The sequence below is a fragment of the Eublepharis macularius genome, chromosome 1 (assembly GCF_028583425.1).
Source record: "Eublepharis macularius isolate TG4126 chromosome 1, MPM_Emac_v1.0, whole genome shotgun sequence".
Lineage (NCBI taxonomy): Eukaryota > Metazoa > Chordata > Lepidosauria > Squamata > Eublepharidae > Eublepharis > Eublepharis macularius.
Window position 1 is genome coordinate 226,108,502 of NC_072790.1, and position 15,303 is coordinate 226,123,804.

The 15,303-nt window shown below is 47.7% G+C and overlaps 1 protein-coding gene across 2 annotated transcripts in view; it reads right to left on the reverse strand.

Annotated features, from left to right (window-relative positions):
• Window positions 1-15,303, reverse strand: part of SPTBN2 (spectrin beta, non-erythrocytic 2) — an 81,933-nt gene that overhangs the window by 15,236 nt on the left and 51,394 nt on the right. For both annotated transcript variants that reach the window (XM_054990094.1, XM_054990084.1), the window contains 8 exons: window positions 14,829-15,031; window positions 12,538-12,628; window positions 11,730-11,876; window positions 9,603-9,866; window positions 7,466-7,690; window positions 6,114-6,203; window positions 972-1,244; window positions 288-418 (listed from right to left, as the gene is read on the reverse strand). In XM_054990094.1, coding sequence (XP_054846069.1) covers window positions 288-418; window positions 972-1,244; window positions 6,114-6,203; window positions 7,466-7,690; window positions 9,603-9,866; window positions 11,730-11,876; window positions 12,538-12,628; window positions 14,829-15,031 — 1,424 coding nt within the window. The remainder of the gene's footprint in view (window positions 1-287; window positions 419-971; window positions 1,245-6,113; window positions 6,204-7,465; window positions 7,691-9,602; window positions 9,867-11,729; window positions 11,877-12,537; window positions 12,629-14,828; window positions 15,032-15,303) is intronic.

Here is a 15,303-nt window from a genome sequence, read left to right on the forward strand (position 1 = left end):
ATTTTCAAGAGGTTCCGGAACTCCGTTCCACCGTGTTCCCGCTGAAAAAAAGCCTGGAACCTACCTCATAGGGTTGTTGTGAGGATAAAATGGGGAAGGGAGACTCAGATGAGCTACCTTGAGCTCCTTGGAAGAAATAGGGGATAAAAACATACTGGGATTAGGCAGGGCTCAGGCATTCCCCTTGGATCAGAACTAACCCCACTCGTAGAGAACCGTGTGGCTCCAGCGGCATTGCATCTGGTGATATGAAGGCAAGGCAGGAGCAAAGGCAGGGACTGCCTTACCTCTCAGGGTGCCCATTGTTTACCATGTCGCGACTCTGGATGGAGAGTTGGTGAATAGTCTGGGCGTAGTCTTCCAAGGCCTGCTCCATGACAAGATGCTTCTTCACCATGGCCTGGGCAATCAGCTCATCCTATGGGAGGGGAGATACAGGTTCTTTTCTCACTTCAGAAGGTAAGGCTAACCGAGGTGCAATCATGAGAAAAGGGTAAGAAGGCTGGTGGTATGCGACAGCTGAATCTGAGCCAGGGCATAATCTATTATGCCACATTAAAAGTCCTGGAATATCCACAAGGAAGAGTTCATCTGAGCATGTGCAGAGGGTCTTTCCCTGCTCACTGTTGTGGAACTGCAGCTAGTTCCCACCTCCTTCCCCAGCAGATCTAGAACTCTGACTCTCTGATTGTGGAGTCTGACTTCTAGGCAAGTAAACCCCTCCTACGGAAAACTGATTGTTGAAGACACTGTCGAGAATTTGTGAGGGAACACAGCTCTCTTTTCCATCCTGTTTTAGTCTTCAGGATTGGAATATATGAAACAATAAGGACTGTCCAATCAGCTTCTGTGTGTTTAAGGATCAGGAAGAGGAAGGGCTTCTGGATGCGACTTGCTGGGAAGTATAAGCTCCAGGCTCCTCTTATTTTTAGAAATGTATGTCTCAGATGTGCATCCCCGGCCCCACGTACCTTTGCCTTATCCTCTGATATCATGTGCAGCTCCTGTTCACCCATCCAGGCCTCTGCCTCTGCGGCATCAAAGTAGAATTGCTGGGCAATCTGCGCTTGCTCCAAGCGTGCGTGTCGCTTCTCTACCTGGTTCTGCAGCTCCTGCCACATTTCCTGCAATGCCTCCACGCGGCCCTGCAGTTCCTCTTCCAGGCCACTGCATGCCAACCCCTGCCACCGCCCCACGATGTCATTGATACGGGGCTGGTGACCCTGGATCTCCTTCTGCAGGGTCTGAGGGTGCAAGAAAGAAGGATAAAAGGAATAAATGCACCACTAGCACCGGCCAGAGATACTTAATGTAACTCTCAGAATTCCCTGCTAGATCTCTCAGTATCTATATATAGATACGCACACTGCCAAGTTAAAAGTTATTGCTTCTGAGAGAGACTGCACTCCACTACTACCACCTTTTCTTTTGGCTGAGCTGAGGAGGAGATATCATGGAATGTTCATGATAAGGGAGAAGATGCTAGTCATGGAAATTTAGCAAATATTGCAGCTTGTGAGAGAAAAGTGTAATGACGACAACAGGAAAGGGAGCTGATGGATTGGTGGGTCGAGTGGTAAAATCAAAAATAGTATAGTATATGGCACTGCAGGGGGGGGGCATTAACCAGAAGTTCCTGCTGTAGAGAGTTTTAAAGTTTAACGTTAAGGCTATTTTAGAGTGCTGGGGTTTTGAGCAACACCTGGGTCGGTACTTGGGGATCATTATTACTACTACAACGAGGAATTACTTCGAAACCAGCTTACTGTCGAGCCAAGGAGATGGATGATCGGAGGCTGGGGAGCTGAGACTCTGAGGGACAAAGCTGAATAGCTGCTGCAGACTGTTGCTTCACAGAGCAGTGGGAGCAGCTGCTAGCCACTGGCTCCGTGCCTACTCACTGCCTGTCAGTTTCCCTGAGGTCCTGGGCCACTGAAGGGACCGCAGCAGACTACATTGGGCAAAAAGGGGTATCGGAGAAATGGGGAGCCACTGCCGTCCTCTCGGACAGCTGGAGGATCCTGACTGATGCACTCAGAAGTCCCCTAAACTACTGGAGCCTTTATTGTGACTATTAGAGCCGAGCAAGCATTGTTTCTACTGTGAGTTGCTGCTGGTGGTGTTCTTAAGTTTGAATGCCATCTGCTCCAGCTGTCAGCGGGCTTAGTTTGGGAGAGCTGGAGCTGGCAGCTGGACCCGTGTGTCTGCAGCTGAAGCAGTTGAATGCCTGCAGCCAGAGCAATCGATGGAGTGCCTGCACTCGGAGTAGTAGATAATGCAATGTGATCACAGTGATGCGGTCAGTAATGCCAGCCTTCAAATGGATGAGGTTACTGAAGGGGTCCAACTATGCTGGAATAGCCAGGACATTACCAACTATCCCTGTAAATGATGTTTCAGCAAAGCCTCAAACTCTTATTTTGAAGCCGAAATTATGCTCATTACTGTACAGACTAGCGCATGAGTGAGATTGTTTTATCTTCTCTGTCTCACCCTGGTTGTTGTATTCCCTTCTCTATGACTGTTGTTATTATTGGGGTGGGTGGTTTAGGTAGGGGGAATTCTGTATGTATTGCATGTCTGAATTACAGACTTGGCTGGACTGTTAAATTAAACCTACTCTGGTAGGAAGGTAGTCAGTTAGAGAAGTTGTGAAATTAATAATTTAAAGGGGGATGGAAAATATGGAATGTAATTATTAATACTGTTGATGGTATTAATGTTATTAGGGAAAACTTATTGTTTAGACGGACCCAGGTTATAGTGCAATAGGCGCTGTGGGGTTAGTAGCTGAGGGCAGAAGTTATTTGAACTGGTGGTCGATATGGGGTCAGGGTTCCCAGCGGTAATGGGACAAGGGAGGTATGGCGGAGGGGCTAGGTATTATTAGGGAAGGAGACGGAGATATGGCTATGCTCGGGTCCCTTCCAACCTTTGCCCCATCCCAAGGGATGCTGGTAGTGGGGCTAGGATTCAGTGCCCTCTCCCGTCACTGCTGCTGTGCAACACCAGGTCCATTAATAATAAGACTGCAACCCTCCAGCAATATTTTGCAATGGAAGAGGTGGATCTGGTGTGCATGGCCGAGACCTGGGTACAGGAAGGTGAAACTGTCACCCTGAAAGAGCTAGCCGCCCCCCCGGGTTTCTCAGTCTTTTATCAGTCACGGGACAGTGGCCCCGGGGGGGCGGGGAGGTGGCGGTGCTCATTCGAGAGTTTTTCTTCATCAGGCCATTCCCTGCACCAAAAATTGCCGGCATTGACTGCGTGGGCCTGGTGTGGGACGCCGCGGAAAGTATAGCCATCTGTCTGGTGTACCAATCACCCAGCACACCAGCAGATGCCTGGCCTGGCCTGTTGGAGGCGGTGGCTGGCTGGGCCTTGGAGTACCCCTGGCTTGTGGTCCTGGGAGACTTCAATGTTCATGCTGATGATGCTGCCTCCTCATGGGCCATGGACCTGAAAGCCTCCATGGTAGCATTAGGACTCTCCCAGTTTGTATCGACGCCCACACATCGAGCAGGACATGCGCTGGACTTAATCTTTGGGGAAGGGATACAGGTGGATCTGGATGAACCTACAGTAGTGCCATGGTCAGGCCGCCTCGTCCTGAGGTCTTGTCTGGGCACCGCGACCTCCAGCTGATTTATGCTCACCCACTGGGTCAAATGGATCCAATTGGATTCCAGAACACTCCGCAGGATCCGATGCCCCCTGGCGGCTTGTTGAATGAGCTGACAGAGGACTGGAATGCCTGTCTCTCTGATGCCATCGATGAGATCGCTCCCCGTCACCCTCTCCACCCCCGAACTAGAATAGCTCCCTGGTATACTGAGGAGTTACAACAGATGAAATAGGAGCTGAGATGGCTAGAGCAAGTGTGGTGGCGACTCTGTGACAAAGTGACAAGAACATCTTACAGGACATTTATGAAGGCCTATGAGGTGGCAGTGAAAGCTGCAAACAGATAATACTATGCAGCCTCCATTGCATCTGCTAGTTCTTGCCCAGCACAACTTTCCAGAGTGATTCAGTCTTTAACGTCCCATACACATGGGACAAATAGCAATGTAAATTTGGTGATAAGCTGTGAGGCATTTGGAGACTATTTTGCGGTTAAGATCTTGTCACTCCACCGGGACCTGTCCACCACAGTTGATGCCGTAATGTGAACCGGAGGCCCCTTGGTCGTCTTCAGAGTTGATATTAGATCAGTTCAGGCCACGTCCCAGGAGGAGGTAGAGAGTCCTGCATGCTATGAAACCTACCACATGCCTACTGGACTCATGCCCATCATGGCTGGTGAAAACTGGCAATGCTGGGATTCGGGTCCCGTTAGCTGAAATCATTAATCTTTCCTTGAGTTCTGGGACTTTCCTAGAATCGTTGAAGGAGCCAGTGGTGCGGCCCTTATTAAAGAATCTATCACTGGATCCTGTTGATCCAGCCAATTACTGCCCAGTTTCGAATCTTCCGTTCCTGGGTAAGATAATTGAGAGGACAGTAGCGGAACAGCTGCAGGTATACCTAGATGATGCCTCTATCTTGGACTCATTCCAGTCTAGCTTCAGGCCCAGCCATGGTACGGAGACAGCTCTGGTCGCTCTCATAGATGATTCGCGGCGACACCTGGATCGGGTCGGCACTGCTTATACGTCTAGATCTTACAGCTGCATTCAACACAGTCGATCATGATCTCTTGACCCACCGCTTCACTGATGTGGGGAATTGTGGGACAACCCTGCAATGGCTGAGCTCCTTCCTCCGCAGTCAGGGAGAGAGGGTGGCACTTGGGGAACAGATGTCCGCCCACCATACTTTAGTATGCAGCATCCCTCAGGGGGCGATTCTTTCCCCAATGCTATTTAACATCTATATGTACCCCCTCACCCAGGTAGTGTACAATTTTGGGCTGGGTTGTCACCAGTATTTGGATGACACCCAGCTCTATCTGTTGGTGGATGGCCAGTCTGATTTCACTCCAGATTCCTTGGCCGAGGGTCTTGAGGCCATGACGGCCTGAAATTGAATGCCCTGAAGATGGAGGTTCTGTGTCTGGGTCGGCTCGCAACCCTCAACGGGGTACAACTGAAGCCTTCGTTGACAGTGAGAAGCCTGGGTGTGACTCTGGATGCCACACTTTCAATGGAAGCCCAGGTCATGACTGTTCCAAGTCTGCCTTTTTTCATCTCTGGCAAGCTAGGCAACTGGTGCCCTATCTCTCGCCCCGGGACCTGGCTACAGTAATCCATGCAACAGTTACCTCCAGGCTAGACGACTGCAACTCACTCTATGCTGGGCTGCCCTTGGGCCTGACCCGGAAGTTACAGCTGGTCCAGAACACAGCGGCATACATTCTTACTGGAATGCAAATTCAAGCGCACATCCAAACAATCCTGTATGCAGCTGAAGATCTTTATGTAAAGAAATCTGCCTGATGTTATTGAGTAAGACGCTATTAACTTGCAGGTGAGAAAGTTACTTCTCTTTACATGCAAGAGGCTCTTTAGCTCTAAAAACTATGCAAGAGGTACCTTTCCACAGCTACAACTGCACAACACTCTGAAGGCCTACAGACATGTAGTATTCTTGCAAAGGTACAATGCAAATTAAGATTTGTAAGGAGCTACTTGCCTTGTCACCCATGACGAGTAAAAATGGGCTCCAAGTCACCAGGTAAAGAAGCTTTTGCAAACTAGAAGGTAATTGGTTCTTGAGAGCTCTCTCTCTCTCATTTGGAGACCAGAAATGATTATTATGTTGGGTATGTGGGCTAATAATAATGGGTCTGATCCCACAGGTCTGTTCCATAAATGATAGCATCTCACCTTGGCAAAAGAAGCCTCCCTCCAAGACACATGAGCCTCTTCACTGGAGGAAGGGACTGTCATAAGTGGAATGGATCAGTGGGACCCTACCCAATGGGTGTGACATGAGCTTATTTGCAAGGCATTGAGGATTAGTCTGTAGTCTTCTTGCATTATAGTTAAACAAACAGCCAGACTACACAAGGTTATTTTCTTGTGACCTAAACAACTTCAAGACCTGGATGCTGTCCATTTCATCCTTTCCCCTTCCCCAGGGCTCTACTGATCCCACCCAGCAAATCCTACCTGATTCTTCTTAATCAGCAACTGGACAGTGGGAAGATCTTTGCCGTGGTCTGTAGAAACTGCCATGGGCATCCTTTCTTTCACCCACAGCTGTAGAGAGGAAGGAATAAGAAGGCTGAGAAAGGCCAGGCATTTCTGCAGGGGTCCATTTAGAGTCTCAGTTCCGTATTATTCTCACTTCCCCCTCCTCCAAGCAATAAGGATGTTCCCCACTAGAAAGAACACTGTCAGAAAAGTCAAGCAAGGCTACCCTTGGAGCTCTCTGTTCTGCTTTATGTAGAGGAAGCAGCCCTTCTGGGAAGAAAGGGATATTGAGCTCTAATCCAATGTTCTAATTATAGGGGGAAAGAAGGAGTCCACTGATGAAATCCACATGCCTCATCTCCTTGACCTCACCATTTATGAGAGCTATGGAGACTGAACCTTGACCCCCTACCCTGGTAGCCTTAAGAAAACAGTAGCTAAAGAGGCAATCGAAAAATGAAAGGGCGCCTAGTCCCCCCTACACCCATAATAGAAGCACTTTCCTACTTCCACCAAAAAATGCAATCTACCCACCTCTAACTTTCAGAGCTCAGGAGAACTGAACAAGTGCCTCCACGTGGAGAACACAACAGTCCCTCCGTGAATCTGGAGCTGACTTGCACGGATGACTAATCCCTGCTTAACATTTCTGTATTGCGTTGCTCATGCAATTGCTTTAAAAGTCCACCTGCTAGAACAAGGGGAGGCAACCTCTGTCATGCTTGATGACAGTGGCGCAACAGGCCATTTTGCTTGGTGCTCAGGGCCACATCTCCACCCAGTGCTTTTAACAGAAGCTTAATGTGTGGAAATGGTTAACTGCAGCTTCTCGTGGCATGGAGGTAAACTATATCACCTGGTAAACAACATCCCTGGGATATTTTTTCTCTCCAGGCCAGGTGGCAGCCCTATCTCTGGCCAAGCAACCAAGGCACTGCAGCACTACAAGGAGCAGTGGGCGGCAGGGGGTGGGGGGAGAAGACAATCAGGCATGGCTTATATAAAGGCTCATGGATCTCCATTCCTATTCAAGTTTGAAGAAAGGAGCTCTGACTCTTAAAAGCTTACACCCGGAAAATCTTTTTAGTCTCTAAGGTGCTAGTGGACTCAAATCAAGACATGGTTTATGCTCACTGTCACCTCCCAAAAACACACACACACACACGCATGCACACACGTACATCCTTGCACTAGAAATAGCCCTCAGTGTGCAGAGGAGTTCAAACGCATTAAGGGTTTGCTTGGCTGAAACAACTGCTGGTGCAAAGCAAATCTTTTCCCTATTGTCCCAACAGCCCTGCTCTGGCTCAGCTCTTCCCATAACTCACAATTTCATCCTCCAGGTCACGGTTGAACTGGTGCTCCTCCTTCGAGGCCAGCAGCTTGTCACAGCGCTCCTGCAGGGGGGCCCTCAGCTCTGCAAACTTGGCCTGCACTGTCTGCAGTTTGCCATCCACCTCCACAGTGTTGGAGTCCTCCTGACTGAGGGCTAATGCCTGGGCTTTGAGGCCTTCCACCTCCTTCTCACGAACATCCATCTGATTCTCCAGCATCTGGAACAGAGGAGGAAAAGAAAGATGGTGGGAATGCAAAAACAAAATAGGGCTCGGAACTCCCCAAATTGAACCCAGTAGTCCAATCACTTGCCCAGGAGAACACAGGAGTTCTGTCCCCCCCCCCCCACTGACCCTTCTCCCTACCAGCTGCAAAAATCCAGAACAGGTCAGAAGAGTTCCCACTCTCTTGGCTTTCCACAAACTATGCAAAACTGAATTAGTCAGGAGGGCTTTTTCACTCAGACAGGTAATGGAGCTGTGCTGTAAGAAACAGCTCAGAGGGATGCTGTGGTAAAGGAACAGGGACTATAGACTATACTACTGAGTAGTGTCTTTTGACGTAGATCTGCTTCTATCGGGTAGTTTCTTCATGGTTTAATATGACGTGTCAAATTACTTATGTTTTGGTTCGGCCGTGTTTCATCTCTGTATTTAGAATTATGCTTGTGATCAAATTTTTACAATTCATAGCCTATTGCATGGTTTATTGCATGTCCCAGCTGTTGATCGTATTGACTTACACTACATAATTTGCCTTGAGTCTCAGTGAGAAAGGCAGACTATAAATAACATATAAATACATACATAAGTAAATAACCCAGCAAGATGAAAAAGCCGTGCAATTGTGTATGAATTAGGATGTTTCACCTCCTTCTTCCAAACCCCTGCAATGGCTCCTCCTTATCCTTTCCGCATTCTCTATCAAAATAACTTCAGTTGCAGTATTGCAACTACAGGGGATCTGGGAAAAATCAGTGCAAGTCCCTCCACCCTGGATTTAAGAATGAAATATCAACTCCAGGAAATCACAGGAGGAGGTGCTCCAGCATTTGGGGGCTGGAAGCTCCCAGCATCTATTTTATGTGGCCCAAGAAAGCTGCTCCCTAGTGGATGGTACTTGTGGAGACAGACAACACAGAGCTCACTGTTCTTCCCCTCAAGGCAGTAAATAAGACTGGGAAGACAGGACTATGGCCTCAGGGGACAAACTAGGGATTCCGGTGCTCACGGGACCTTACAAAGACTGGGGTGCCGGACATGTGTGGGTGGGTCATGAATGCCTCACCACCCAGAAGGAAGGTGTTGTAAAGGCCAAACCCTCTGGTCGCCTGCTCCCTTCTCAATGTATGTCTGTAGTGAGTTGTGCACACACAGGCCACTTTCCAGGGAGGATATAGGTAAGCAGGGTTCCCAGGTGCCCACCGGTGGCAGGCAAACTCCCGGGAGTTTTCCCCCTTGCCTGCCAATTCACCAGTGATCAGCAGGAGGTGGCAAGCCCCCGGAGGTTGCCTGCCACTGGCAGACACCCTGGGAACATGCACGACATGCATGCATGTGAACTCCCACGGGGTGTGATGATGTCACTCCCAGAAGTGATGTTGTCGTGCTGGCCATGGGAGCACTCCCACACATCATTTGGGGCCGATTTTGGCCCCCATATGGGCTAATCAGCTCCACACGGAGTACAGGAGCATTCTTGCGGCTGGAATGAAAATATCCAGGAGTGATGTCATCGCGTGGGTGCCAGAGTGCCCTGCTGGCATGAGGTAAGTGCCAGGTCTACTGCCCTCCCAACAGGAAGGTATAGGGACCTGGCAACCCTATAGGTAAGAGGAATAGGGAAAATGTTTGTCACAAAATGAAGCCAATGAAAAGAGACTCTGCCTCTTTTCTGAGATTGACTGAGTTGCTCAAAGCGTTAGGGAAGAACAATTCAGCCCCTCTCTTGGTGTCCCACTGCAAGTGTAGGCAGGAGGACCCGCCACCCACGTTAGAACTGGTCCATTTGAGCATCTCCATACCAGCTGTTTCCATTGCTCATTCAATTTCAGCCTTTCATTTAAGAGGTGTGCTAGGCACAGTACGAAACCCAGAAGGCTATGAGACCCACCAGCACACCCACGCTTACCTGCTGTTTCTTGAGCAAAATGTTCACGCTGGTCAAATCCTTGCCATAGTCGTCCGAGTGCAGCTGGGTCTGTAATCCGCTCAACCAGGCTTCCAAAGCAGAGCAGCTCTGCGTGAAGAGTTCAGCTCGGTTGGCATCAAAGAGGCACTGGGCCTTGGTTTGGGTGCTGGACTCCAGCTCTTCCCAGAGCTGCTGCAGGCCGTCCAGCTTGGCTCTCACTACAGGTTCCAGCTCTGGTTTCTCGGCCATCAGCTGCTGACCTTCCTGTTAAAGTACGAGAAAGAAACGAAGAGGCTGCCCATGAAGCTGCCTTATACGAAACCAGACTAGGAGTCTATCACAGTCATAATCATCTACTTTGAATTTCAGTGGCTCTTCAGGGTCTCCAGTGGAGATCTTTCACATTACCTATTTACTTGATTTTTTAAAACTGGAGATCCTGAGGGTCAGACCTGTGACTATCTGCATGCAAAGCTCCACCGTTAAGGTATGGCCCTTTCCCTAACATGATCTGGGTTCCCAGTGTCTCGGGAAGGAAGCACAACAAGGCAAATTTAAACCAGGGTTCAATCTTAGAATAATTTGTGTAAAACTAGCAGCGGATTTGGTGGTGCTCAGGGAAGAAGCTACCTAGTGTTGCCAATAGGCCTGGAGACAAATGTCCTGCCCCTTCAATAGAGGCATAATGTGTGAAAAATGGATTGTTGAAGTTTTTCATGACATATAGGCAGGGCTTTTTTTCAGCTGGAACGTGGTGGAATGGAGTTCCGGAACCTCTTGAAAACAGTCACATGGCTGGTAGCCCCGCCCCCTGATCTCCAGACAGAGGGGAGTTTAGATTGCCCTCCGCACCACTGAGTGGAGGGCAATCTAAACTCCCTTCTGTCTGGAGATCAGGGGGCGGGGCCACCAGTCATGTGACCATTTTCTCCAAGGGCAACCCACTGAGTTCCACCACCTCTTTTCCCAGAAAAAAAAGCCCTGCATATAGGTAAATAACAACCTAGTAAACTAGTATAGCTAAATAACAACCTAGTAAATAATATTCCATTAAAGAGACAGGATATTTTTCTCAAGGCCCAATGGCAATCCTAACCTCTGCCTGGGAATAGAGAGTGGAAAGGGACTACAGAGTTGAAAAGATACTAAGTTTTAAGGTTAATCGAAAAGTCAAAAATCAGAAAACTTGAATGCCATACACCCAAAGATTCTTTAAAAACTCAGATGTGTTCTTGCTGATCACCCAACAAAAATATGCAACTTGTCACTAAATTCCGCCTCCCTACCAGGGGACCAATATTATGCTGGCTACTTCCTGATTTTTAAAATAAAATTGAGGCCAGTTAACCTAATATCTGTTCTGGATAAAGATGTTGTTTCCTGTTAATAAGGGAAGAATTATTAAGCACAATGAGCAATGAGCCCTATTGAGAAAAATTCAGGACAGCCTCTGTAAAGAACTCCCATTGCCTTCATTCTTTATTTGCAGCTTCCCAGAGGCATTTGATTGGCAACTGTTAAAAAAAAACCCCAGGATGCTGGACTAGCTGAGCTTTTGGTCTGATCCCACAGGACTTTTCTTGTATACCTTCCAGGGGTTTTGTAAGGATTACTGATGCAAAGCATGCAACATGCTTTGAGCTATTTCCTAATTATTATCATTATTTTTAACATGCAGCTCGATGAAGAATTCTAGAGAGCTCACAAGATTGCATGCTCATTTGTGTCATTTTGCTTGGTCTTAATAAAAGGTGTTAGGTGTTGTTTGGTTCTTCCATTATTACTTTAAGAAGTAACGAGGAAGAGAATTCCTCTGCACGTGTGTAATGTGCCTTTGTCTTACCATGGAAGAATCTACAACTAAAGCTGATTATCTCCACACACCAGAGAGAGTTTTTAAGCTGCAAAACAGGCTAGAGCTCCAGTACTACTTTTGGGGTTTTGAGACTGAAAAGAGAGCTCATGTGAGCATATGCAAAGAGCCATTCGGGGTATTTCACATCAGACATCAGTGAACAAGGTTCCCAGGTGAGCAGATGTAACTGCAGGAAGGCTTAAACTCTAAAGCAGACTTTGATTTTTTTTAAAATTAAAAGTGCAGGAGTCCCTCTTCCAAAAATGCCCCACCCTCTGGATCTTCTCCAGCCAGCCCTTGTTGGATGCCAGCTCGGCCATGAAAGCCTGGTGTTTCTGCCACTTGGTGTGGAGGTTCCGGGCTTCATCGTACGACATGTCCTGAGCAGAGAGCATCTTCTCATTGATCCACAGGGTGAGCTAGAGGACAGATAAGAAGAGAGAATTTTTAGGGGGGAGAGTCCCAAGCGTGAGCCACTGCCAAGCCCCAGGGCACCAAGCCCATGGCGTTCACCCAAATGAATCACAACTGTGGGCGTAATTTAGAGAATGAATCCCTTGCAAACTTAAAAACACGAGAAGAAATATGATCAGTCATGTTCCCCTTGCTGCAGACCCATGATCACTTTGAATTCACTATATCTACATGAGGGGGGGAAATCTGCTGGCAGATGCTTTCTCAATTTTAAAAGTTATTTACTTCCTTCCTTTATACCCCACCTTTCTTCCCAATAGGGACCCAAAGCAGCTTAAACTTTCTTCCTTGCCTCCGTTTTTGGCTCACAACAGCCCTGTGAGGTAGGTTAGGCAGAGTATGAGACTGTCCCAGGGTCATCCAGCAGCCTTCTGTGGTAGAGTAGGGATTCAAACTTGGGTCTCCCAGATACTAGCCTCTCTAACCATTACACTGTGTTTAAACTATTATATAAAACCTGGTCTCTGCTAAGTCCAGGTATGATCTTTCACTGTTCCCCCAAGAACTACCCTGCAAAGGCAGGGCATCTCTTTGGTTTCATTCACTGAAGTGCTTTCAGCCCCATGGGACTTACCCAATTTTACCAGCTGACTGGGTCCCACCTACCTCTTGGCAATCTTGCAGAAAGTGTTGCAATTCCCAATTGTCACGGAGTCGGGCAAGCAGATCTTGGGCTGCCTTTTGATTTTTCCTGTGCCTAAAAGAAAAATAAGTAGGGGCCTGAGCGTTCATAAGAAGTAATTTAACAGCAATTTTCCTGGGTAGGAAAACAATTCTCAAGAGAAAAGGAGTATGCCAGGACCTACGTTCTCCTCGATTCCTTATTTTTCTTAATTACTGTTTTCACAACAGAAGTCACTAAAGATAATGCTGCAACAATTCAACAGTCCAATCCTATACAGAGTTACACTGAAATCAGTGGGCTCAGACTGGAGTCACTCTGCATAGGTGTGTACTGCAAAGTACTTCAAAATTGTTCCTGCAATTTAAACGAGCTAACGTCAAGCAGGTCACCTGCTAGCAGCCCTGCAGCCTGAAATTTGGTGCCTGACAGTAGTTGGGTAAGGTGCCTTATGAGCCAGAAGAAGTAAAATACAGAAGTATCCTAACATGTTTGAAATTACTGAATTACCAATACAGTGGAGCAACCTGCAATTGGATTTCTTTACTCGACAGTCAACCCAGTGACCTTAAACTCATTGGCCAGAACTCTGGAAGGAAGAGGCAGAATCACTTTTTGCTGAGGCACTAGGTCTGCATGTTTATAGCTCCTTAAGTAAGAGGGCTAGACAGGGCCTTCTTAAAAAACTGAAGATAAAAACCGAGAGAAGGGATCTGGGATAGTCCTAGTAGATAAGCAAGCAAGGAGCTTAATGGCTCTACTGGATATCTTGGAATTCTCTAACTTTCCCCTTCCACCTGCTTGGTGTCCCGAGAAAGCCCTGGATCTCGTCATGGCCAGGTGGACCACCTTGGGACCAGGGACCACTAATAGCTGTTTTTCTCCCAATCAGAGTCCTCTGGGGAATATATGGGGAGAGACAGCCCCGCAGATACGCTGGCCCCAGTCCGCATAGGGCCTTATAGGTCAATACCAGAACCTTGAATCTGATCTGATACTCCACTGGCAACCAATGCAGAGTAGTATCAGTGTTATATGCGCTCTACTTGGCGTTCTCGTAATAACACGTGCCACTGCATTTTGCACCAGCTGTAATCTCTGGGTCAGGCTCAAGGGCAGTCCCGCGTAGAGCGAGTTACAGTAGTCCAACCTCGAGATGATTGTTGGTTGTTGGGGGTTTTCCGGGCTGTATTGCCGTGGTCTTGGCATTGTAGTTCCTGACGTTTCGCCAGCAGCTGTGGCTGGCATCTTCAGAGGTGTAGCACCAAAAGACAGAGATCTCTCAGTGTCACAGTGTGGAAAAGATGTAGGTCATTTGTATCTACTCAGGAGGGGTGGGGTTGAGCTGAGTCATTCTGTAAGAGTTTCCCAGGGTGTGGAATGCTAATGGCGGGAGGCTTCACTGTAACCTGAGGAGGTTCTTTTGCATATGGATTGGTGCTTGATGTGCTAATCTTCTCTGCAGGACTATTGTCGGGTGTGGAGTGTTTTGTTGGCCTGGTGTTTTTCAGAACTGGAGCCCATGCTCTGTTCATTCTTAAGGTTTCTTCTTTCCTGTTGAAGTTTTGCTTATGCTTGTGAATTTCAATGGCTTCCCTGTGCAGTCTGACAAAGTAGTTGGAAGTGTTGTCCAGTATTTTGGTGTCCTGGAATAAGATACTGTGCCCTGTTTGAGTTAGGCTATGTTCAGCCACTGCTGATTTTTCAGGCTGTCCAAGTCTGCAGTGTCTTTCATGTTCTTTTATTCTTGTCTGGATGCTACGCTTTGTGGTCCCGATGTAAACTTGTCCACAGCTGCAGGGTATACGGTATACTCCTGCAGAGGTGAGGGGGTCTCTGCTGTCTTTTGCTGATCGTAGCATCTGTTGTATTTTTCGGGTGGGTCTGAATACTGCTTGAAGGTTATGCTTTTCCATAAGCTTTCCCATCTGATCAGTAATTCCTTTGATATATGGCAAAAACACTTTTCCTGTAGGTGACTGTTTTTCCTTGGTTGTTTGAATTACTGGTCTAGGGCCAAAACGTCCTTCAGGAAACCCTATAACTGTTCCACCACTGCCAGAAACGGGAGGTTTGATACCGGGCGGTAATTGACCAGGTCGGTAGAGTCCAGTGATGGCTTCTTTAAGAGAGGTCTCACCATGGCTTTCTTTAATGGCCCAGGAAAACCCCCGGTGCACAAGGATATGTTAACAATGGCCTCCAACAAGGACTGCAGCCTCTCCATTACCCAAGCCAGATTCTCTCAGTTATCCTGCACAGTGATCTCACTCACCTGCTGTCAATGGAATTGACCTTTTCCTGAACCTTGTCAGCATGAAGGCTGTCCTCCACGATGAGCTTCCGTCCCGAGTCCACCAACCCCTTGACCCTCTCACCGTTGGCCTCCATGGTGGTCATGAAATCCTCGTGTTTTTTAATGGCAGCCTCGGCAGCTTGGAGAGAGCTAGGCATGCTTGTGTGAGTCAGCACGTATTCCTGCAAAGAATCCATCCCGAAAAGGCATCAGAATAATAAATTTAATAAATTTTAGCAATAAAATCTGTAAGAACACAGGGCCAGCACATGACTGATTTATATTACTCATGCTGGGAACTATTCAGTGTCTGATATCATTTCTTGTAAGTTGTACTGAGAGGCATTTGGCCAAGCAGAGCAAAATTAAAATTAATGAATAAGGGGGAAAGTTGTCAAATTTCTATGTACCAGCTGCCAGGATGATACATTGGGGAGTTGGCATTACATGTTTA